The 24,527-nt window shown below is 53.2% G+C and overlaps 1 protein-coding gene across 3 annotated transcripts in view; it reads right to left on the reverse strand.

Moving 5' to 3' along the window:
* Positions 1-24,527, reverse strand: part of ATP2B2 (ATPase plasma membrane Ca2+ transporting 2) — a 305,152-nt gene that overhangs the window by 21,617 nt on the left and 259,008 nt on the right. For all 3 annotated transcript variants that reach the window (XM_087431489.1, XM_087431490.1, XM_004443588.3), the window contains exons 12-16: positions 23,699-23,941; positions 12,324-12,565; positions 11,159-11,393; positions 2,359-2,538; positions 2,076-2,163 (exon numbers count right to left, since the gene is read on the reverse strand). In XM_087431489.1, the coding sequence (XP_087287615.1) occupies positions 2,076-2,163; positions 2,359-2,538; positions 11,159-11,393; positions 12,324-12,565; positions 23,699-23,941 (988 nt within the window). The remainder of the gene's footprint in view (positions 1-2,075; positions 2,164-2,358; positions 2,539-11,158; positions 11,394-12,323; positions 12,566-23,698; positions 23,942-24,527) is intronic.

Here is a 24,527-nt window from a genome sequence, read left to right on the forward strand (position 1 = left end):
TCCTCCACCTCCTGGCCCTGCCACGCCACTGACACAGCCCCGCCATGAACGGTCATGTCCTGTGGCCACCTCCTGTGGTCACAACCCTGTCCTGTCTCTCCGGACCTCTTAGCAGCTGGTCACGCTGTGGGTCACCCCTGCCTCCTCAGCAGGCTTCCTTCCTTGTCTTCCTGGACCCCACTGCTCCTGGTGACCCTCTGACCCTCTGCAGACAGATCTCAGCCTCTGCCCAGCGCTCAGGAGGGAGATCCCGGGGTTCAGCCAGCTCCTCTGCTCTCCCTACTTGGCATACCCCACCTATGTCTTCATCCCTGGCCAGCTCTCTCTCCTGAGCTCTGGCTCCATGGATGTCCAGCTGTCTTCTGGACGTCTCCACTTGCATAGAGAGGGCCTCCAGCTCAGCCAGTCCTAAACTGAGGGGGTCAGTGTCCCTCACATCTAGCCCTTCTCTTGCGACTCCTAACACCCAGCTGCCCACTCAAAAGCCAGGCAGCATGCTGGCACACAGCAGGCTCTCAAACAGATGTAGACCAAGGCCTCCTGGACCCCTCATCTCCCTCATCCCTCCACCGCACCCAAACCATCGCTGGCCAGGCCCTCCCGCTGCCAAATTGTTCTCAGACCTGCCAACTTCCAGCCCACTGCACTGTCACCACCCTGGTCCCGGCGTCACCTCCCTCAGCTGGACAATCCTGGTAGTCCCTCTGCTTCCAGGCACTCTCGACACAGCAGGGAGGGAGCTTTCTATAACAAGGCTCCCCACCCGGGCTGAGACTGCAGGTCACACGCCTGACGTTCAAGGCCCTGCATGATCTGATGCTGCACCTCCCTCTCTGGTCTCCTTCTGCAGTCTCCCTCCCTCGCTCAAGGTCCCAGCCCAGCCAATTGAACTTCTTTCCACTCCTTGAAGATGCCAGGAAATCTTTGCCTCTGGGCTCTCACAGTGCAGCTCCCCGCCCTACCTGAAACACAGGACCTTTCTCCTGGACCCCATCCCACCTTCAATGGCCCGTGATCTGACGCCCCTCCTCAGCTCGAGTTAGAGGCCAGCAGAGGGCCCAGGATCACCCTTCTCTTCCACCAGTGCAGCCTTCAGCTCTGTGTAGGGAAACCACCTATTTAACGTCTGCTGGATGGAACCTGGACCATGAATTCCAAGAGGGAAGAACCACGTCTGCCAAGAGCCAGGTCTGGCACATAGTGGATTCTCAAAAAACACTTATCAAGAGAATGAGTGAATGAATGAGAAATGGGGATGGGTTGGGGGCCTACTGCTTGGGTATCTGCGGTTCTGAGGTTCTGTGTTTCTGTTCCCAGGCCAGATCTGCCTCCATCAATGTCCTTGGGGAGCACTTTGGGAGAGGAATCCAAGATGCCCTCGTGATGACCTCGGCCAGAAACCTTGCCTGCTGTGTGACTCTGAAAGAGCCCAGCATCTGGCCACTTAGAAGGGCTCAGCAAGGGGTGTGCCCTCTCTCTGGAGGGAGACAGGGAAGGAGAAGGATGCTGCCTTTGGGCTTCATCTCTCAGGCTGCTATTCCCAGGAGAGCCCACTCCCATGGTCCCGGTGACAGATATTTGTTAGAGGCCTCAGAGACCAGGTAGGCCAAGGGTCTCAAACTCACAAGCTCTGGGGCCAGACTGAGAACATAAATAAATGAAGTGGGCTGAGGGTCAGACAACAAGGAATGGTGAAGACGGTGTCAAATGTGAGAGAGCAGGGTCTGCATCACGTCATTCAAATTCAACATAAAAAAGTGTTGTCGCACCCAAATAAAATGCGCGCTGGGCCCCACTCAGCCCTCTGGCCGTGAGTTTTGGACCTAGACCGGCAGGCCCATTGCTTCCTACAGGAGCTGGAGCCCAGAGAAGATTCACCACCTCCTCCCCCCACTGTAGCCCCGAGGAGGCGTCCCAGGCCTGCAAAGGGGATGAGACCAGGGGGTACCCAGGAGAGGAGAGCCCCAGGCAATAGCCTCTTCCATTCTGGAAAGAAGGTGCAGGTGCCAGGAGAGGAGAGCTGCAGAGGCCTGGTGCCTGGGCCGCAGAGTGGCCCACGCCCACCCGGGCCTTACCTTTGACCAGGGTGTGCTTGTCCGTGGGGGAGGAGCGGGCTAGCACCCGCAGCTTTGGCCAGATCTTGTCGATTCGCTCCTGCTCAATCTGGAGAGGGATGGGGAGGGCAGGTTGTTGGGGTCATGGAGAGAAACTGAGGCCCAGAGAAGGGAGAGGACTCACCCAGAGTCACTGGGCTGTCAGTGGCACACTGGATGGCTTCTGTACAATCATGCAGCGCCTGTGCCTCCCAGTCCCCCATCAGGCTCATCCCTCTGAGGACCCTTTGCATTGGCCACATACCTCCCCCTTCTCGTTGCGGATCCTCCGGTTGAACTCCTTGCCCTCAAGGCACAGGAAGTCCTCCCCAGGATGGATGATGCCACACTTGATAGCAATGGCCCGGGCCGTGTTGATATTGTCACCAGTGACCATGCGGACGGTGATGCCTGCCCGCTGGCACTTGCGGATGGCTTCTGGGACCTGGGCGGGAGGGCAGGAGCCATGGGGGCAGGTACCACCTCGGGCAGGTCCTCCCTGCCCTCATGGATTCCAGAGTGAGCCCTATTCACAGGCAGCCCCACTGTAAGGGGCCTAGACGACCAGGAGATACTGACGGCACATGGACCATCTCCTCCCTTCCTGTGCCCATGGCAGGCATTGTTAATCGATCACAGCACCCTCTGAATAAACGCTGATGTGGTTTAGAATTCTTCTCTGCAGAGTCCCAGGCAGCCACCACCTATCAACGGTAATAGCCCATCCTGAGATGAAACCATCGGCTATCCTGGCCTGGGCAAGGACTTGGAGAAAGACCCCAATAAACACCCCCCAGATCTGGCCCCAGGCAAGAGTAGAGAATGCACTACGACTGCCCAGGATCTTGTCCCTGCTTTATCCACATACACACTTCCTGCAAACTCAATGATAAATATGTCTGTGTATTTTCAGGGTGTTTTGGGGGGGGTTGGGGACATTGCATTTGGGGGCATTTTATTTACAGAATGTGACATTGGCTTAGAACAAATGCAAACAATTATGCTTCACGTAAAATATGACATTTCCCTGCAAGAGTAAGGACTGCCTCCTGCCTGCTCTGCAATGACAGACTGACATCTGGGCCAGTCAGGCCAGAGTAAACTCAGCCAATCAGAAGCCAGCAAGGCCTGGTGTGTGTGTGTGTGTGTGTGTGTGTGTGTGTGTGTGTTCATTCCGCAGAGCGTGTTCCGCAGAGCTGTGGGTCTGTGTGTGTGTGTGTGTGTGTGTGTGTGTGTGTGTGTTCATTCCGCAGAGCGTGTTCCGCAGAGCTGTGGGTCTGCCCAGCAATTAGGATGCAAAAACCAGCCTGGAGCTGCTGTGGCCCTTTACACGCAACATGCATCAACTGAACAAGTGATTCTTACCCACAGGCAGTGACGAATGATACAAGAATAAGGCAATATTTGCTGCAAAACATCTTTGAGTGGGAGAGGACATGTCGGAGGCAAAAAATCCAATTGTGTGAAAAGACAAAAGCATTTCAGAATCTCAGGCCTGGAGGGGCTGGGTCCCGCCCCCCACGCCTCTCGCACATCTTAGCACCTGGAGCTCACTTCCTCCCACCCTCCAAGCCACTGCTGAGAGAGTCTGAAGACTCTCATGGGCTGAACCGTGTTCCCCCCAAAAGATACATTGAAACCTTACCCCCAGCACCCTGGAAGGTGACCTTACTTGGAGACAGGGTCACTACAGAGGTAAGCAAGTTGAGACGGGTCATTAGGGTGGGCCCTTGTCCAGTGTGACTGGTGTCCTCATAAAGAGGGGAAATATGGACACAGACACACACACAGGGAGAGTGCCACGTGAAGAGGAAGGCAGAGATCGGGGTGATGCTGCTACATGACAAGGATCGCTGATGAGCACCAGCAAGCCACCAGGAGCTGGGGAGAGGCCTGGGAAAGATCCGCCCTCACAGCCCACAGAAGGAACCAGCCCTGCCCACACCTTGGTCCTGGACTTCCAGCCTCCAGACGGTGAGACAATACAATTCTGTTCTTTGAGCCTCCCACTCTGTGGCCCCAGGAAACGAATACAAAGAGTTAGAACCTTGGTCCAAAAGCTGACTGGGGACAACTCCTGCCTGCTGCTCCCCTTCCTGCCTACAGGAATTTTTTTCCTTTCTTTCCTGAGGAAGAGTTGCCCTGAGCTAACATCTGTTGCCAATCTTCCTCTTTCTTTTGCTTGAGGAAGATTGGCCCTGAGCTAACATCTGTGACCATCTTCCTCTATTTTGTATGTGGGATGCCGCCACAGCGTGGCTGACGAGTGGTGTAGGTCCGCGCCTGGGATCCAAACCCACGAACCTGGGCTGCCGAAGCAGAGCGCACTGAACTTAACCACTAGGCCATGAGGCTGGCCCCCAAGAATTTTAAGAACAAAGATAGACCTTGAAAATATCTCACCTCTGTCCACCTCCATCCATACCACCTGCTGTTCCTTCAGCCCGAGCACCACCATCTCAAGCTAGGGTCACTGCCCAGCCCCTCCCCAGTCTCCCTGCCTCTGGCCTGGCCCTTCTTCTGTCTGTCCCCTACCCTGAACTAGAATTCAGCCTGTGGTGTCACTCTCCTCAGCAGTTGCACCCTGCCGCCTGTAGAGAATGTCCTGACTCCTGAGCACGGCCGTCCTGGGGAGGAGTGAGGAACACCGTGGACAGCAGGGTCCGGGTCAAGCGAGGCGGCCCCTCCTGCTCCTAGAGTTCTCTGAGAGACCCGCTCTGTGGTGGTAGGTAGTGATCTCCCTGTCGTTGAAGGGCTGGGCAGGGCGAGCTGACCACGGGCCTCCTCTGGTGCATTTCCGGGGCCTGGGGAGGAGCCTTCTGGTGCCCACTCAGGGCTCGGGGGCCACGTGAGCAAGGCCTCTGCCTCACGCCACAGTGGCTGCTTACATAAGCAAACAGGACCTCTTTTCACGGAGCCAGGGGGAGTGGGGATGTGGAACGTCCAAGATCCCATTTACATAACTTATCGGTGTCCTCACAATGGCTGCAACCCAGGGTTGCACCCCCTGCTGTCTCCTGGCCCAGAGGACAGGGAAGAGCCATTGTGCCCTCGGAACACAAGCCTTATCTAGCTCCTGCACCAAAAGGAATAATTTAGGTTATGTTTGTTTCAAAGATGCTTGAGGTCTTGGAGTTGGAAAGGACTTTAGGTCACGACTCTGACTCTCTGCTCATTGCCTAGATCTCCTCCCATGCCTTCCAGAAAGATGGTCGGCCAGCCTCAGCTTGCACGCCTCTGATGACAGGGTGCTCACTCCCTCTAAGGCTGACTGCTCCACGGTGGAACAAGTCTATCGTATCATTTCGCATAACTGCTCTTTTTTCAGGTAAGAGAGCAGTTACTCTGGGTCAGACCTGTACTCTTGTATGGAGACAGGGTCTTTGCTACAGATCTGTACAAAGGGCTCTGGGAGCACAGGAGGGAGCCATTACTTTAGAAGGAAGTGAGTGGGGAGGAGAAATCTGAAAGAGCTTCCTGGAGGAGGGGATGTTTGAGCTGTTTCTGTTCAGCCAACACTAACTGAGGCTGTGGTGCCTGGCACTGTGCCCAAGCTAGGGCTCCATAGGTGACCCCTCCATTGTGGTCCTGGCTGCAGAGAACTGTCCCGCGAGGTGCACAGGAGAGAAGGTGCGAAGGCTGCTGCAGACAGAGCGCGGCAGGTGGTCTGGAGGGCCTGAGGCTGAAGGAGGAGGTGGGGAACGGGCTGGGGCCCTGAAGCTGGAGAGGGGCCTGAGGTCCGAAGGTGCCAGAACCAGGGACTTGCTCCTTCAGGCCTGGGAGTCATGGCAGGTTCTGAACTGGGAATAAGGTGATGGGGGCCATGTTTTAGGAAGATTTCTGCTTTCACGACTGTCTCAGGGAGCTGAAATCTGCCTGCCTGGAGTCCCCACCCTCTGGGCCTCCCCCAAACAAACTGGTTCGGGAGGAAAAAGGAGGAGGCTAATTTTTACGGCTCCCACACTTTTCTCTGTGCAGTGGAAGCTTCCCTGCCTCCAGGAGAGAGGGCTCAGGGACCAAGAGGCTGGGCTGGGCTTTGCCCTGGGGTCCCACTTGAGCCTTGGTTTCCTCATCTGTAAAATGGGGATGACAGTCTCCGCCCTTCAGCAAGGCTGGAGAATTCTGTGACAGGGGGGCAAACAGCGCCAAGCACAGGGCCAGCAGATATCGGTGATGAGGGGGCGAGAGAGGCTGGCTAGATGCCTGACCCCAGTCTTCCTTGTTTGTTCTTTCTGCCGGGGGCGGGGGTGGAGGGTTGCAGAGGGAGGGCGTGGATACAGATGCAGTGGGGGTGGGGCGCAGTGGCCACCTGGGGCAGGTGGAGGCGCAGGTGTTGGCGGTGGTGGGAGGGGGGACGCCCCCCACGACTCCTCAGGTACCTTAGGAGCCTGTGACCTGCCTCGAATATGGAGGGAATTCGAGATGGCCCTGGAAACACCTGAGACCCTCGGCCCACCTGGAGATACCCCACTTCCTTTCCGGGCAGTAGCCGCCTCGCTGGACGTCTGTCGTGCGTCAGTCCCGCCTGCCTTATGCTCCCATGCGCTGTGCGTCTACACTTCCCCTTTCACCAGATGTGTCGTCAGGCCGTAGGCTCTGGAGGGTACGGGCTGCCAATCACTCAGAACCCCCGCAGGGGCCTGGCAGAGGGCAGCTGCTCTGCAAACGGGGGTCCTTGTAAAACATCTCTGTGCTCAAGTCCCTCCATGCCTGACCCGGGACAGAGGACTTTTACACAGAGCCGGGGGAATGGATGTGGACGGGGACATGCAAGCCCTTCACAATTTAACTCCACACTCCCTTTCTAGCCTTTTCTCTCCTAAATCCAGCTGGGTATTCATTCACTAGGCCCCAAACACTTGGCACCCCCTCCCACGTTCTTGTCTCTCTCTGTGCGGCCTCTCTGCCTGGAATGCTCTCTTTCCCTCCATCTTTGTGTGTCAGAACGCTTTCCCATCTCTCCTGGGAAATGCTCTCTACTCGTGAAGCCATCCTGGATTCCTCAACCCAACAGGACGCCTCCCTCAGCTGCCATGCCTACCTCCTCCATTGTTCACTCGGTCACTGATTCGGCAAACAGCTATCGCACCTCTAACTCTTCGGGGCACTGAGGACCCAGAGAAAATTAAGACTCGAGCCCCAGAGGCACTGATCTGGTGAAATACGCTTTCCACATCGATAAACTAGCTGTAAAATTAAAAAATAAAAAATTCCTTCTTTTGCTAAAATTATCCTAGATATTTCTCACCGAGGAAAAACAGCCAGGAAATGGGCGCTTCCTGTTTTCATTAAATAAAGGCTTTTAAACATCTGTTGTTTCTGGTGACAGCATTTGTCTGTGACTCTGAGGGCTCCAAACGCCCCCGGATAACCCGGCGGATCCCTGACTGGCGCTGTCCTGACGGCCTATCCTCGTTGGCTGCAATCCGACTTGGAAAATGTCCCCGCGGTGGTGTCTTACGGTGGGGGTGTGGCGAGGCTGTTCTTATCTGTTCTGTCCTTCGTCTTCTCCAGGGAGGAAGGCAACGTGAGATTCGCCCCCTTGATAGAAGGGGAAACTGAGGGAGGCAGAGTTTGTCTCCCCGAGGCAGCTGCACAACGTATCTGAACAGGCTTATAGGGCCCTAGAGGTAGTCCAGGCTGAGGTTTTCGTCTGCTTGGCCTCACAGTTGCCCAGGAGAACCTGACACCAACAACTCCCTGTAGACATCGACACTCCCCAAAGGTCACCCAAGAAACTGGCGACAGTGGCTGCTCTGAGGTGGGAACTGGGGGACCAGGGGAGGCATGGGGGACACTTCAACCTGTCTTAGCTATTGAATTTTTGAATTTGGCTCCACGTGCATAATCACCGAGCCTAACACAGCTCAGAAACCACACCTGCTGGTTGCTCAGGCCCTGCGTCCACCCCCGCACACTGGGAGACGCTGGATCAACAGGTCAGAGCTTTCATACTCTCAAGGAGGGTCACCAGCGACCTTGCTGTGTCCCCCACTTGTGAATGCCCAACTTTCTCATTGTCCACTTGGGGAAACTGAGGCCCAGGGAAGAGATGCGCCTGAGGTCTTCTGGGAAGGAGTGGCAGGGGCAGGATTAGAACCCACGTCTCTCGACTGCTGTGTCACTCCAGGATGTCACTGCTCTCCAACACAGCTCACAGCTTCTGAATCCACATCCCGGGGTGGGAGGGGGCAAGGCGGGGAGAAGATCACCAACAGGGATGCGTTGACTGAAGGAAGTGAAGACAGGCTTGAGGGCAAGACTTCCAGTCAGCTGGCTCAGAGTGTCTGAGCTCGGAAGGGACCTGAGGGGCTCCTGGGCCAACCTCCCGTTTTACAGAGGAGGAGACTGAGGCCCAGAGAGAGGAAGTGCTTGTCCGTGGCAGAGCTGGGGCGTGGGCCCAGGCCCCCTTTCTCCAGTGTAGGATGACAGGGCTGCCAGCCCTCCCAGAGTCTACCCCTGCTGCCAGCTTCTCTGGAGGATCATGTGTCAACAGAAAACGCAAGGACCTGGCTCCGCCCCTCTTGGGCCCTCTCTCTCCTCCCCTCGCCCTCCTGACTTAGAACCACCTGTCCTTTCATTTGGTGGCACCCAGGAGAAGGCCCCGGGGCAGGAAGGCAGAAAGCCTGCTCTAATCCGGATTTGCTCAGCCACTAACTCGAGACTTTGGGAACATCACTGTCCCTGTTTGGGCCTCAGTTTTGTCATCTGTGAATTGGGGGTGTGGGAAGGTGTCTGGACGAGATCAGCAGTTCAAACCTTGAGTTGCGCCCCTTGAGTGGATTGTAAAATCAGTTTACTGGATGGTGACCAGCATTTAGAAAATGAAAGGGAGAAAGAGAAGAGAAGAGAAAATACTCAAGGGCACCACATTACCCTCTGAGACTCTTATTTTGGTTCACTGTGTGTGTTTACGGAGTCATGTCATAAAATACATTTCTTGTTATTGGGGGTCATGGCCAAAAAAAGTGTGTCCCCAATGCTGTTTTCCTCCCCACCTCAGAGGGGTTTCCACTGCAGGGTGATAAGCCAGGGGCTCTGGGGACGAGAAGGACAGGGGAGCCAGGCTGGCCTCATGCATTGTGCATCTCCATCGCCTGTAAGGAGATAACACAGCGCAGCAAAGCCTGGACCCATTAGCAGCTGGTAATGAGCAGACATCCCACAGGGAGGCTGATCAACGGCCCATCTGTCCAGGGAGAGTCTACAGAGAACAGTGGATGGCCTCTGGTAACAAGCAGCAGAGGCGCTAATCGCCTTGCTGTTTTAGGCTCTGGGTAGGAGTGAGGAGGCGTGTGTGTGTGTGTGTGTGTGTGTGTGTGTGTGTGTGTGTGTGTGTGTGTGTGTGTGTGTGTGTGAGATGAGCACCAGGCATCGTATTAGAAGACTGGGGTTCAAGTCCCATTTGTTCTTATTCCTTCATTTCACAAACACTTATTGAGCACATTCCATAGGCCAGGCTCAGTGTTAGGGGCTGTCACATGTCACTGGATCCAGGGTAATGAATTTACTGGGGAGGGGCATAAAGGAAGGGGACCCACATTTATGGGCCACCTACCTCATGCCAGACACTCTGCCTGTTGCTTGTAAGTGCATGATCTGGCAGGTCACAATATCCCAGTGTGCATGTGCATGTGCGTGTGTGTGTGTGTGCGTGCAGAACACTATTATTATCCCAGTCTACAGATGAGGAAATGGAGGCTCAGAGAGGTTATGTAACTGGCCCAAAGTACCACAGCAATTAACGCTGGGACTTGGGATTCCAGGTCTGTCTGATGTCTGGGGTCACATTCTTGACTCCTCTCCCTGCTGCCTAAACGTGGACATCCACGTCTGTGACCTTCTAATTTCACTTGGTCTTTGGAAGGCAGAATCTTATAACATCGGGGCCAGGAACTTGGAGAATGTCTTGTCTACCTCCTTTCACTTCAAAGAGGGGGAAATGGAGGCTCCAAGAGGAGCAGGGCATGCTAGAGACCTCCAGAGAATGATGTCAGGGCAAATGAGGAATGTTCAAGTTGCCCCTGGTGGAGGAAGGTGGCCCCGACGGGCATCGTCACCAAATCCCACAGCCAAGGCCAACCTGGGCCCAGCGAGGGCCTGGCCGGGGAATCAGGCTGGGCCCAGCAGCTGTGTCGGTCCTCGGAGGAAGTAGAGGCTGGCCCGTCCTATGGGGTGCCTCGTGTCCTGGGCTCTGCCCTCTGGGGCCCCACAGGGTCAGGTGACCCGCTCTGCCTGCCCACAGCAGCGTTTTGGAGATTCCAGGCAGCCCTCTCCTCTTCCACAGCCTCTCTCCAGCCTGCACAGCCTGACTAACCACACACGGCCTGTCCTCCCCGCACCCTGCAAATCCCCAGCACTGAATTCTTGGCCTTCCTCCCAGATGCAGATTCAGCTCAAGAAGACTGGAGACCTATGGTGAGCTGAGCACCCCAATGGGTGCATTTATTACATCCCCTCCCTTGATCCTTACGGGGTGGGGGTGCCGATATACCCCTTCCCTTCTGCCTGAGGATCTGACCTTCGGTTGACTTTCCCGCTCTGTCCCCTGGAAACCTGATAAAGTACACTGCCAGCTGGGTCACCTGGCGAGCTTGCTAGGGAGAACTGCATCTGGATGGGGACACTCGAAATGCTGACGGGGACACCGCAGTTGGGGATTTCCTGAGTGTGGTGACATTTGTTCCTCGGCATCTCCTGTGTAGGGACCTTGGAATCTAGGAGATCCTGGCTCCTGTGGGGCAGGCAGCTTCTAAGGCAGGGCAGCCCTCACGTTTGTCCTTCGGGGGCCAGGGGGCAGGTCTCTGGGCGGCTGAGTAGATGGCTCTAGGACTGCCCCAGGGCAGAGCAAGGCCCGCTGGCAGGCTATGGCTTCTGCCCTAGATCCTCGGCAGACCGATGCCAAGGGCGGCCTATGCTGGCCTTAGGAGTCTGAGTGTGTAGGAGCAGGTAGGGAGAAGACCCTGTGGGCATCTCAGAGAGGTGAGGCGACCCACGCCAGGTCACTCAGCAGGCTGGACCCCCAGCCTCGCCCTGTGCCCCGAGCCTGCTGGTAGGGGGCCTACCTCGGGCCGCACGGGGTCCTCGATGCCCACCACGCAGATGCAGGTGAGGTCGTTGAGGATGTCATTCTCGTTGTCCCAGTCGGGCTCGGGGCTGCTGGGGAAGTCGCGGTAGGCCACGCAGATGGTGCGGAGCCCGTCGCAGGCCATAGGCTCGATCACCTTCTTCACCATCTCGTCCCGGTCTCGGGGCCGGAAGACCCGGGGCTCGCCTGCCCCGCTGAGGATTTTGCAGCACCTGGGGGAGGACAGGAGGAAGATGGGGAAGGTCCAGCCAAGGGCCCATGGACCCTCCCTCTGACCGGCTCGAGCTCACCCCCCTCCCTGCTGGCTGTGGTCAATCATCCAGTGGCCGTCCAGCCCATCTCCCATGATGCTTCAGGACTGGTCCTGGCTACGGGGCCCTAGGCAGGGATGAAATCAACACCATCCAAAAAGAAATCAGGCAGCCTTCTTCCAATATCTGCCCCAGGTCATTCAGCAAGAGCAGATCTAGTTTGATCTGTTCTATATTCACAAGATGTCATCTGAAAAAATAGTTTCATGGCTAAAATGTTTTTTAAAGGGTGTAAACCTAGGCCAGTGGTTCTTGATCCTGCCTGCACATTAGAACGACTTGAGGAGCACTGAATAAATATCCACGTGCAAGCCCAGCCCAGAGGGTCCGATTCAGCATGTCCAGCAATCAGTGGTTTTTAAAAGCTGTCTGGGGTGATTCCAATGTGTACCCAGGGTTGAGAAGCACGGGGCTAGACCAATCTCCTCCAGGTACAAGTGGGGAAACTGAGGCCCAGCGAGGGGGAGTGATTTGCTTAGTTCTCTAGGCTTATTTCTGGCACCTGGGGTCAGAGGAGACTGGCTAACAATGAAAATCACTACCATCAACCAACTCTATGCTAAGGGAAGTAAAATAAGGAAGATCTAGCAGCGATAATGGGTAGACGTTCCTACCAGTGACTAAGGGAGGAGGAAGGGGAGGACTCTGTAGAAATGTTTAAGAGGAAATAGTGGAAAAGCACTGGCCAAGGGGACCTGGAGGCGGTCTTGCTGTGGGACGTTGGGCAGGGCCCTCTCTGCGCCTCTGGGTGCCAGATGGCCCCTCCAACCCTGCCCCCATGACAGCCAGCACTGTGTGACTCAGCGGTCCCCAGCTCCCCGCGACGCTTACTTCTTGAGCACGATCTCGGAGGCGCCCTTGCTGTACATGCGGAAGCTCTCGTCAGGCAGCCTGACGACCGTGCTCATGGACTTGCGCACGGAGTTGAAGGTGTACACTTTGTACAGCTTCTCCTCCGGCACCTGGCTGCGCACGGGCTCGTAGTCCTGCTTCAGGTCCAGCACGAAGCCCAGCAGGCCGCACTCCGTCTTATTGCCCACTTGCCGAGGCAGGGCGCCCTCCTTCTCCGGGGGCTGTGGAGAGAGGCAGGGGGGCTCCCATGAGGCCCCAGGGCTGTCGCCTGGTGGTCCGGGGGGTGGGGGCAGTGGGTGCCAGCCCCGGCCACCCCCCTCCCCTCAGCGAGCCCTCTGTACTCCCCGGGCACTCTCAGGCCTTTGCATCCCAGACCCAATCCTGGCTTGGATGAAAGGAGTTAAGCAAGATCAGCTTTTTAAAAATTACGAACTATTTCAAACATAAAAACAGGACAGAGAATAATAAAAGAAACAGTTGTGTACCAACCATCCAGCTTTGTACTTAGCATCACGCCATGTTTGCTTCATATTTTTCTTTTTAAGAGGTAAAACCTACCAGATAAAGTTGAATCCCCCTGTGGGCCCCTCCCCATCTGCATATCCACCACTTGTCCCAGAAAAAAACTCTATCTTAAATTTGGCCTTAATCATTACCCTGTGTGTGTGTTTTAACGTTTTATTTTGAGGTAGTTCTCGAGTCACAGGCAACGAGAAATAATACAGAGAGGTGTCACACATCCTTCATCCAGTTTCCCCCGGAGCTTACCTGTTGTATGACTTAGTCCAGTATCACCACCAAGACAGACACCGATGCAATCAGACCGACCTTCGCCAGCTTTCACCAGTTTTACACGCACTCCCACATGTGTGTGTTTAGTTCTCAGCAATGGCATCACATGTGTGTGTTTAGTTCTCAGCAATGGCATCACATGTGTGTGTTTAGTTCTCAGCAATGGCATCACATGTGTGTGTTTAGTTCTCAGCAATGGCATCACATGTGTATTCTTGTGACCACCGCCCTCAACATACATAACAGTTCATCATAACGATCCCTGTGCCGTCTTTTTATAGCCGCAGTCACCTCCCTCGCCAGCCTGGCAACCACTAATCCGTTCTCCATCTCCATAATTTTGTCATTGCAAGCATGTTATATAAACGGAACCACACAGTATGTAACCTTTAGAGATTGGCTTCTCGTCTCAGCATGATCCCCTTGCAATCCAGGCAAGTTGTTGTCAATAGCTTGTTCCTTTTCATCGCTGAGTAATATTCCATGCAATGGATGGACCGTCCCTTGTGATTTCAGTTTAGGTTGAACCAAATGCAACTGCTGTTTTTGTATGCCAAAACAGTCAGGCATTGTCAATTTCATGTTTAACCTAATGCACACAGGTGTAGCACTGTTTCGCGTGCTGAAAACCTCATGCAAGGAGGCTGTACACATTCTTCTGTAACTTGCTTTACCCACGTCACATTAAATTTCTGCGAGTTATCCATGTTTATGGCACTAGTGTGACCCTTTTTAACTGCTCTAGACGTACCCTTCTATGAATAAGCCACAATTTACCTGTCCACTCTCCTGGTCCCTCCCTCTTTCCTTCTCTCCACTCGCTCATTTGGCACACACTCGTAAGCAGCTGTCAGGTACTCCCTGCCAGGTGCTGGGCTGCATGAGCACCACAAGCCAGAAGACCCTCAGAGAAATCACCGACCACATCCCCCAGCACCCCTCACTGCCTGGTGTGGCCGCCAGAACCCCTCTGTCTCATGCCTCCGCCCCCACCCCCTGCCCTGCCAGGCACGCTCCTCCTCGCCCCTTCAGGACCAGCTCAGACAGCTCCTTGTCTTTGTGAACCCGTCTCCCCCTGAGTAAAAGAGTTGTGTTCTTTTCCTCTCTGGGTTCTCAGAGCCAGCATACAGCCCAGCACACAGTAGGCACTTACGAATTGTTTGCTGGATGGCTCAATGCAGACCAGTCTAGTTGGGGAGGCTCAGGGTAACAGGTCAGAACAAGATGCCCCCATACGGGTGCTAAAGGTGGGATGAGCAGGCGGCTGGGGGATGCTCACGTTTGCAGGTAAACTCGCCTCCCACACGCACACCCGCACACATGCCTACACCCACTCAGAGCACGTGTATAACATGAATTCGCAGCGACTCAGGAGGAGGTAGCTTTGGGAGTGGTAAAGCCACCAGAGATAAATCCAAACCTAGAGAGATTTTGAAGAGGAGTAAATACCCCTGAACAGGCCCGTGTCCCCCTTTAGGGGCTTCTCATAGGTCTCAGACCAGCCTTGCACGGGAACCCTCTGGATCCTCACCCTCAGCCTCCCTCGTACTGCTCAAAACAGCAGCCCAGGCAGGAAGAAGGCGGACTCCAGAAGATGCTGGCAGGGACCGGCTGTGCAGGGGATAGGACATCAACTGGACATGTCCCTGGCCTACTCCCCCTTCTAGAGTTAGGGCTTGGGCCCAGGGAGCAGACCCAAGCCCTGTGGGATCATGGGCATGGATAACAGGGTGGTCCTAAGATCCAGGAATCCACAGCCTTAGACCTCAAGCTCTGGTCTTCAGTTTCCTCATCTATAAAATGGAGAGGCTGGAGCCTATGATCTCTAGCTAAGAGAGAAATCAACCTTCCCCTTCAAGCAGGTCGTGGTGAAGGATGGTGGAGCAGGACACAGCTGCAGGTGCCTCCGTGCGGGGTTGGGGGCTGTGCGCAAGGACGAGGTTCAGAACGCCCTCCCTGCTCCCACGCCATGCCCAACCATGTCTGCAGCACCACAGGCCTTGGAAGGCTCCCCGCTCCCAAGCTCTTTGGTGGGACTGATTTGGAAGCAGAGGAACCTTCCATGCAGCTCCCCATTTCTGAAGTTTGGGAGAAGAAATTCTAAGCACTCCCCTTTGTCACTGCAGCATGCTGCTATGCTGTGCTTTTAAAATTTACATACTTATTTACTTTTTTTTTACAATTTTATAATTAACCTTCTGGTGATTTCCAGAGCTTTATGTATCTTCCACAAGTTTTTTCCCCCCTCCACTAATGAAAGAAAATGACGACACGGAGGACTTAAATAAAAACGCCTAATTACTTATTTGCCCAAGAGAGCTGAGCGGTTATGCCTGCAAACACCCGGCATTTTATTACTCTCTGTGAGATATTTTAATTTTCCTGTAAAAGGATTTCAAACAACCCATGGCTGCAAATGGCAGAGGTGCCTCCTCCGTATTCAACTTGTTCCCGTGAACTGGAGCTCTGAAATCGCCTACGTGTGTTACGAAGAAGAGGGACCCGCCCCTCGTTTCTTTTGGCTTTTTTTATTTTGACAAACTCAGAGATTTGCTGTTGCTGTAGACTTTCCAAGAGCCTTTCATTTCCAGGACTCTAATTCTGTAAGGGACTTAAGGCGTTGGTTTTGAGGGACAGAAAACAGGACCAGGAGGGAAGTGACTTGCTCCCAGTCACAGACCTCCGGAGGGTCAGGCCTGGGGCTGCCCACGGTGTCCCCGATTCCCAGAGCAAAGCTTCATCCGGCACCCCTCCCCATCTGGGCCCTGAGCCCTTTGGGAGAGCTGGGGGCAGCCACAGGCGTCATTTTGAGAGGACAACTCATGCACCTGTTTTGGGATGCTGGGTAGTGACTAGAGCTAAGATCATGGAATGCTGACTTCAAGAGCTACGAGTTATAAACATCTGTAAAAATGACATAAAAAACATAGCTAGCATGTACCTCCTCACACCCATTAGGATGGCTGTCGTGAAAAAAAAACAGACAAGAAGTGCTGGCGAAGATGTGGAGAAACTGGAACCCTCGTGCACTGCTGGTGGGAATGTAAACTGGTGCAGCCTCTGTGGAAAACAGTAAAGCGTTTCTCAAAAAATTAAAAATAGAATAACTATATCCAGCAATTCCACTTCTGGGTACATACCCAAAAGAATGGAAAGCAGGGACTTGAAAAGATATTTGTACATCCACGTTCACAGCGGCATTATGCATGATAGCCAAAAGGTGGAAGCAACCCAAGTGTCCATCAGTGGATGGACGGATAGACAAAACGTGGTCTATACATACAATGGAATAGTATTCAGCCTGAAAAAGGAAGGAAATTCTGACACCTTCTACAACATGGAAGAACCTTGAGGACACTGTGCTAAGTAAAATAAATAAGCCAGTCACAAAAGGACAGATACTATATGATCCCACTCACAGGAGGTCCCTAGATAGTCAGCTTCACAGAGATAGAAAGTGGAATGGTGGCTGCCAGGGGCTGGGGGAGGGGAATGAGAAGTTAGTGTTTAATGGGGACAGAGTTTCAGTTTGGGAAGATGAAAAGTGCTGGAGATGGATGGTGGTGAGGGTTGTACAATGCGAATGTATTAATGCCACTGAACTGCACACTTAAAATGGTTAAGATGGTAAATTTTACGTTATGTGCATTTTACCACAACTTTTTAAAAACCTCAACCCCCACCCCCACCCCAAAACAACCCAACAACCATAGCTCAGTAAACTACAGCAATTGCAATAGGATGATGTGGTTGAGAGGGTGTTAGAAGATGATTTTCTGCTCACTGGCTGTCTCTAACCAGAGAGGTGGCCCAGCCGCTCCTCCTGACCCCTGGAGGCCGGGCACCGGCAGTGAAGCCTTCCCCAACACCTGGATGAATGAACCGACAGCCTCAGCAGCAGCAGCGGCGCCCGGTTTCGCATGCCCACTCTGCTCAGCACCTCACTAAGCTCTCCACAGCGTCATGCAGCTGTGTCCTCCCAGCCTCCTGGGAGGCAGGCTGTCTCCACCCACTCGAGAGCTGTGCACACGGAGCCCTGGGGGGGGTGAGGTCACGCTGCGGTAAGCGGCAGAGCTAGGAGCTGCCCCAGGTCTTCTCAGCTCTGGGCCCAGCAGCCGCTCTGCCAGCAGCCCTGCCTCTCGGCACCAGCACTGGAGATGCTGGTTAACTAGGTAACTGGTTGGTGACTGGACTGGAGTCCATGAGGGGGTGCTGTGTCTGTCTTGCTTATCTCTGCCTGCCACTGTGGGGTAACTAGTGAGTATTTGTCAAGTGAATAAATGAATAATTTTGTGTTTGTGTGTGGGGGTGCTGCCAACAGGAGGCCAGATGGAAGGGAATTTTGTCAGAATTTTGGCTTCCAGAATTGCCATTTAAGGGCCTGCCTCCCCAGGAGCTTCTCGGGTGCCAGGTCTCCTGAGGAGCATAAGCGAGCCACAGGATCTTCCCCAGGGGCCGAGAAAGCAGAAGGTCAGTGAGGGTGTCCAGAACGACAGACCAGGACAGGCTGAAACCCGCTGGGGAAACACACTCCTGGAAAGCAGACTCCTTGGTGACCTTCTCAAGCTCACCAATGTGTTGTGCGTACGTGTGTATGTGGTGTGCGTGTAGTGTGTGTGTGTGCAGGGTGAGGGGGTGGCATGTAGCGATTAACAGCTCTGTTAAAAATCGGAATTCTCTCATCTGGGGTTATTTGCTTTAAACTCTTCTCCCAGAGATGCTATTTGCAAAAAAACGAAACCGAATCAGTTGTTGAGTTCAACACAAAGGCCCCTGCCATTTCATACACAGAACTACAGCCCGCCCCACCTTCCCATTTTAATGCCCTACAAAGTCACTTCCAGGGTCTTCTACGCCTTCTGGCACCCCTGGCTTGGCCCGTGCCCAGTCTCAGACCACGGCTTGACAGGGGGACTTTGAGGCTCATTCGAATATTCAGTTGAGCACTGGGTTTGGAGCCAGGAGACCTGGTTCTAGGGTTGACTCTGCTTCCTAGAGGCACTCCATCTCACCCTCCCCATTCTCCTAGGTGCTCTAGTTCTAAGATTTATGGGAAATACAGTCCAGCAGGTCCTTCCTGCCTTTTGGGGGTTACTGGGGCTCTCTGGGATAAGGTGCCGTCATAGCCACCTCAGCTAGAATGGAGTATACTGAAGCCCTGGGGTTTCTAACTAGGTGAAGTTTGGCTTATTTATTCAGGAAAACCATCCTGCTAAGAAAATCCTCCTTACTTCTTCCTCCAGAACCACTCCAGGGCTCCAGGATGATTTGTTTTTCTCTCTATAGTTTATATTTTCAGAAATATGTCATAAATTTCCAGCAGTTCAGCTCCTCAAGTGCCCATCCTCAGTTTAATAATTCAAAGGTTAACCATAGCATCAACCTACTTTAAAAGAGGTCTCATAAAATATAAAATTAAAGTCCGCTCGGGTGGTTTCAGTACACAGAATAAACGCGGGCAGGAAAGAGAATGTTTTCCCAAGAAAGCACAGTGCCTCTAAAGTCTAAGGAAGTAGCTATTTCCATCTGAAGGCTCAGCTGTGGCTCTGAGAAGCAGCAGGGCGACGAGAAGGCGCTAGCAGAAGTCCTGACGTTCAAAGAGTCAGAGACGACAAAGGCAATTTGAGGGTGTGCCAGGATTTCTGAGGCAGGGAAGCAATTTCTGACTAAAAGATATTCACTCAGCTTCCCTCAGAGGGCAAGTTTAGTTCCTAACAATTAGAAAGAAAAAAGCTTCTGCCATCTTCAGAAGGGATGGGGCGTGGCGTTGAGGCTGGGCCCTGAGAAGGCCCTCCTGGGCCCCCATCCTGGTCTCCCTACTGGCATCCTTGGCCCCCGCACCATCCTCCAGCCCTGTCTGGGGTGGTTCTTCCGAGCACTGTCAGGAGAAAGCCTACTAATGGCTCATCTGCTACCACCCAGCTCCCCCCAGCCCTCCCAGCCTCCCCTCTCATCACTCCAGCCCTGTAGAAATGCCCAGGCCACAGATGGCCACGTTTCCTGAATGAGCCATGCACCTCCAGGTCTCTGGGTCTTCGCAGGGCTGTGCCTCTGCCTGGAATGCCCTTGTCCCCTGGCCTGCCTGGTTAACTCCTCCAGAATTCTCTGGGCCAACTCTGCCAATTCTCTGCCAACTCTGCCAGGGTTAGGAGCAACCTGGGCAGGTTACTTGACATTTCTGCAGCTCAGTTTTCTTAGCTGCAAGACGAGAACAGTCGTATTTGCCTTGATTACATGGAAGGGATGTGCAGGGTCAAGCAAGACAGTGGCTGGCAAAGCAAACTACAGAAGGTAGGCTCAGAAGTAGTAATAGAAGTAATAAGAGTAATAACTGATGTGGACTGAGCACGTGCTACATGTCAAGCCCGGTGCTGGGGGCCCCACATGCATTTTCTCTTCTGATCTTCACAGCAGCCCTGGAACTGCCTCGAGGCAAAGGTGTAGCCAGATGAGCAGGGCATGGAGTAGGGGTGAGCTGCACAGGCTCTGGATTGGACAGACCTGGGTTCTAATGCTGGCTCAGCCTCTTATCTGCTCTGGGACTCTGGGCACATTTTTAAACTCCTCCCAGCCTCAGTGTCCTTATCTATCAACTGGAGATGTGATGTAACCTGTTTCATGGGGTCATCGTACTAGGCAACATGGGGTAAGCACTCATCATTGAGCCTGGCTAAGAGAATGTTAGCGATTACTATTAATTATATGCTCACTTTACTGATTGGAAAACACAGGCTCGAAGAGGTTAGGTAACTTGCTCACAGGTGGTGAGTGCTGGAGCTGAGGTCTGAATCTTGGTCTGTTGGACTTCAGAGCCAAAGCTCTTAAACCATTACCTCCCGGACCCGGTGTCAGGACATCTGGATTCTAACTAACCCACAGGTGACTTAGCACAAGTCTCTTTCCATTTCTGGGCCTCAGAGTAAAGTGAGGGGGCTGGACCAGGTGGTCTCTAAGCTCTGTGAATCCATGTAGATGACACCCGCACAACCTACAACCTACCCTTATAAATACTCATCTAGTTCTGTTTTTTGGTTTTTTTTAGAATAAAAGGCACTAGCTAATTGGGAGGTCTCTGGATGAATGCAGACTAGAGAGCTGAGGGCAGCTGCAGAATAGATCAGCTCAGTATGCTGGAGGCACCGAGAGAGCACTGGTGCTCTCTCTGGTGTTGGCCATGGGGTTGGGACTGAGGCCACAAGAACAGGAAAGTAGAACTTACAGATAGTCCTGTCCTGAGCCTCTTATCAACTCATATTCATCCATACACCACCCACATATCCATCCATCCATCCCCCATCCATCCATCCATCCATCCCCTCCCCATCCATCCATCCCCCATCCATCCATCCATCCATCCATCCATCCCCATCCATCCATCCATCTATCCATCCATCCCCATCCATCCATCCATCCATCCCCCATCCATCCATCCATCCATCCCCCATCCATCCATCCATTCATCCATCCATCAATCCATCCATCCAACCATCCATCCCCCATCCATCTATCCCTGTCCCTCCCTGGTCCTCATCTCATTAATTACACATCCATACATTTATTCACCAGTCAATTCACTTACCTCACCTGCCCAACCAGAACTTCCCAAGAGCCTATGCCAGGGGGAACAGAGATGACTCAGAATGTAAACAAGTTACTTAACCTCTCTGTGCCTCAGTTTCCTGGGGGGAAACGATAGGATTATTGTGGGGATGAAATGAGTTAGCAAGTGGAAAGTGCTCAGCACAATGCCTGGCACATATTCAGCACTCAGGATGATCAGTGTTGTTGTTATTCAGCAATAAAATCACCCATTGAAAGGGGGTTCCATCTGTAGCTATGCAGAGGCTAACCAATAAATAAATAGCGAGGCCTCAGGGCTACAGAGGGTAAGGGTCATGCCCGAAATCATACAGCCAATTAGTGGCAAAGCCAACTTACAGACACCCTGAAGCCAGCTTTTGAGTAGGGCGTCCAGACAGCTTCTCGGTCACTGAAACCAATCCTGCAGAATCATTAGCAGAGGGTGGTCTTGGGAAGGAAGGCCTTGGGTCCAGGGGGTCAGATTGACAGCCAGGCCTGCCGGCCATATGGGGCAAAGGGGGTCTCAGGGACTGTTCCTCTAGGCCCAGAGGAATCCTGAGAAGAGTCAGGGGCTGCTTGATCCAGGGTGGAAGTCCAGCCGCCCTCCAAACCAGGCTGGGACAGCTAGACTGCAGGACATCCTAAATCATGCAGGAGGTGAGAGGGCAGGAAGGCTTCCAATGTCCTCCCCACACCACCCATCAGCTTTGACTGGGAAATGAGCCTGGCCTGGGAAAATCAGACCGAGGGCAGGGCTGTATTTGCCCCTCCACGAGGGCAACGAGTCTTGTGTGTCTTCCTGTTGTCTGATGCAGGCGTGGGCTCTCTGAGAGCGAGAGGCACTGAGTGTGCCAGGCATTGTGCTAAAAGCACTTTCCGTTTACTGACTCCTTCCATCCTCACAATAAGCCCTATCATCTCCCCCAGGAAACTGAGGCACAGAGAGATTAAGTAACTTGTTCACATTCACACAGCTAGTGAGGGATTTGAACCCAGGCCATCTGGCTCCAGAGAAGGAGCTCTACCCACCACCCAGTCATACCAGGAGGCTCTGCTGTCCCTTACACACTGACGGCCATCAGCCCCTAGCAAGGAGAACCATGTGGCCAGCAGTCTTTCAGGAAACAACCAGAAAGAGAGGCACGGGGGTCCTAGGATGAGGGTTCAAGGCACAAAAGGGGACACTGGTGCCCAAGAGGTAAGTGACTTGGCCTGATCACAAACCAAGGACCTCAGTTCCCAGGTCCCTGACCTCTCTCCAGTCTCGGCAGCTACACCTCCGCCCCAGGTGGACTGGGTGATCCCTGTCCTTCAAGCCACCTGGACGCAGCCTCTGTCAACCAATATCTGGAAATGAGCCTTTACCCTTGCCACCAGCACTGTGAAACACCGCCTAATTGAGACTTATCACCGAGGAGATGTTTCCACAGCCCTCCTGGCAGATCCCAGAACTCCTTTTACTGTAACTGCATAACATACGTCTCAATCCAAGCCCACCTCGAGGGGCTCTGCCCACACGGCAGCCCCCCATCGCCCGAAGCCTGCTCTGGGAATCGCCCAGCTCCCCTCTCTGCCACATCTGCAGGACGAGATCATTAACAGCATCTCAGTTATTTTAGGCAGGCCTGGGGAACAGAATAAAGCATTGCTGATCTCCCTTGATTCCCAAATCAGGCTGAGGGGGGGGAAGAAGACAGGAACGTCATCGTTTCTGGCATCACCCCCAGGGCTCTCTATCACCCATCTGCACGCACTCTCCCGACCTACTTTCTCCCTTCGTCAGCGCTGCCTCCCTCGGCCTGCGGCTCAGGGTGATGCGGGTGGCTGCTCAGCCACAGCGGAGGGTGCAGTTCTGGCAGCCCCAGTGTCTGGAGGCAGAAGCCACCACCCCCTCCCCCATCAGCCTTCAGCACCACGCTGCTGACTCACCATCTCCTCCCCATTTAGATAAAGCTGCGGGCGGCTCCCACTCATCATGAAGCTTCAAGCTGGCTCAGGGGCAGCAGGGAGAGGTCAGGGCCAGGGCACATCTGGAGGGTAAGCAAGAAGCTCAACCCCTCACCCAGATGCTCTCACTGCAGAAATGCCCTACATCTGGGAGCCAGCCGAGCTCTGGGTGCACAATTCCGTGTTTCTCTCCATCCAAATGCTGGTTGATTACAAAAAGGCAGCCTGTAGTTCTAAACCAAATAGGGATTACAACATGATGAGTCCAGGCAGCTTAGCTGAGACAGGAATACAAGAGCTTTTCTTAGCAGAACTAGGAACACCACTACTATTACTAACAACAACAATGTCGTTGGTGGTAGATTGTTCATGAAAATGGCCACAATTAGTCCCCTCGCTGAATCCATGCCCTTTGCAACATGACTCTGCAGTTCCTCCCATCAAGAGATGGAGTCCATTTCCTCACTCTTGAATCTGGACAAGCCTCTTGACTTGCTTTGGCCAATAGGATGCAGCAAGTGACAATGTGAACAAGACTGCTGGAGGAGGTGGGACCACACAGAGCAGAGAGCAACCGCCCCAGCTGAGGCCATCCTAGATCAGTCCACAGGCCTGCCAAGATCAGCAGAGCTGACCACTGGAGCTGCTGCAGATGCGTGAGGGAGCCTCGCGGAGATCAGAAGAACCACTCATCTGAGCACAGCCTACATTGCTGACTCACAGAATTATGAACTAAATACACAGTTTGGTTTTAAGCCACTAAGTTTTGGAGTAGTTATGTAGCCAAAGCTAACTATTAAAAACTTTTTTTGTAGTGGGGGGGGCAATGAGAGGATCTAAAAAACACAACAATAATCTTTTTTTTGTCATACAAACAGCATAGCTAAGTCAAAGAGAAACAAGTTGCTTACTATCTAACCACCCCCAAATGCATCAGCAGGACTGAAAAATACGAATCACTTTGCTCAGCCCACCCAGCACTTCTGCATCACCACAGGGACATTGCTCCTTCTGGTGGAGGCTGCGCCACTTACCAGAATCTTGGTGGTGTAGGCGCTGTTGATGGCGATGGCGTTGACCAGAAGCTCCATGGTCTTGGCGTTGATGGAGCTGGGGTCAGGGATCTCCTTGTAGTGGACGTCGCCGACGTAGGCCTGCACCACTGTCATGCGATTGGTGGTCAGCGTGCCCGTCTTGTCCGAGCAGATGGCTGTGGCGTTGCCCATGGTCTCACAGGCGTCCAGGTGGCGTACCAGGTTGTTGTCCTTCATCATTTTCTGGGGAAAGGGGCAGGTAGGAGGGTGACAGTGAGGAGAGGGAGCTGGGGGCCGGGTGGCCGGGGCACTGGGCAAACTCCTAGTAAATGAGGCAGAACTGCTGCAGTCTGCCTCTGGTTGCTGCAGCCTCTGACATTTGGGCTCTTTTTGTGTGTGCAATTAGTTAAGTCATTTAAAAGGTTTAATTGACTCTATTAATTTGGATTACAGAAGTAATCTGTATTCTTTATGGAAAAGAATGATAAATTAAGGTTAGGTCCTCTCTGACTACTTCAAATATTTTTCTCTTACACCCTAAGAGAAATAACCATTCCTTATTTGATTACGGGTTTTCTCAAATGTGCCATCTTTCACTGGTATCTGGTTTTTATTGTTACTTTGGTCTCACCAAAAGTAAATAAATTTAGCATATATATGTGTTTATAGACATAGGACAATACCTGGAAAAATATCAAAATATTAGTGTCATTATTTCTGGGTGGTAGAATTATAGGAGATTTTTATTGCCTTTTTAAAATCTATAGATTCTATTTTTTCTACAATGAACACATAAGTTGCATAATAAAAATCACAAATTTCTTTTAAA

This window comes from Ceratotherium simum, chromosome 5 (genome assembly GCF_057802395.1).
Source record: "Ceratotherium simum simum isolate JZ-2026a chromosome 5, ASM5780239v1, whole genome shotgun sequence".
NCBI classification, from domain to species: domain Eukaryota; kingdom Metazoa; phylum Chordata; class Mammalia; order Perissodactyla; family Rhinocerotidae; genus Ceratotherium; species Ceratotherium simum.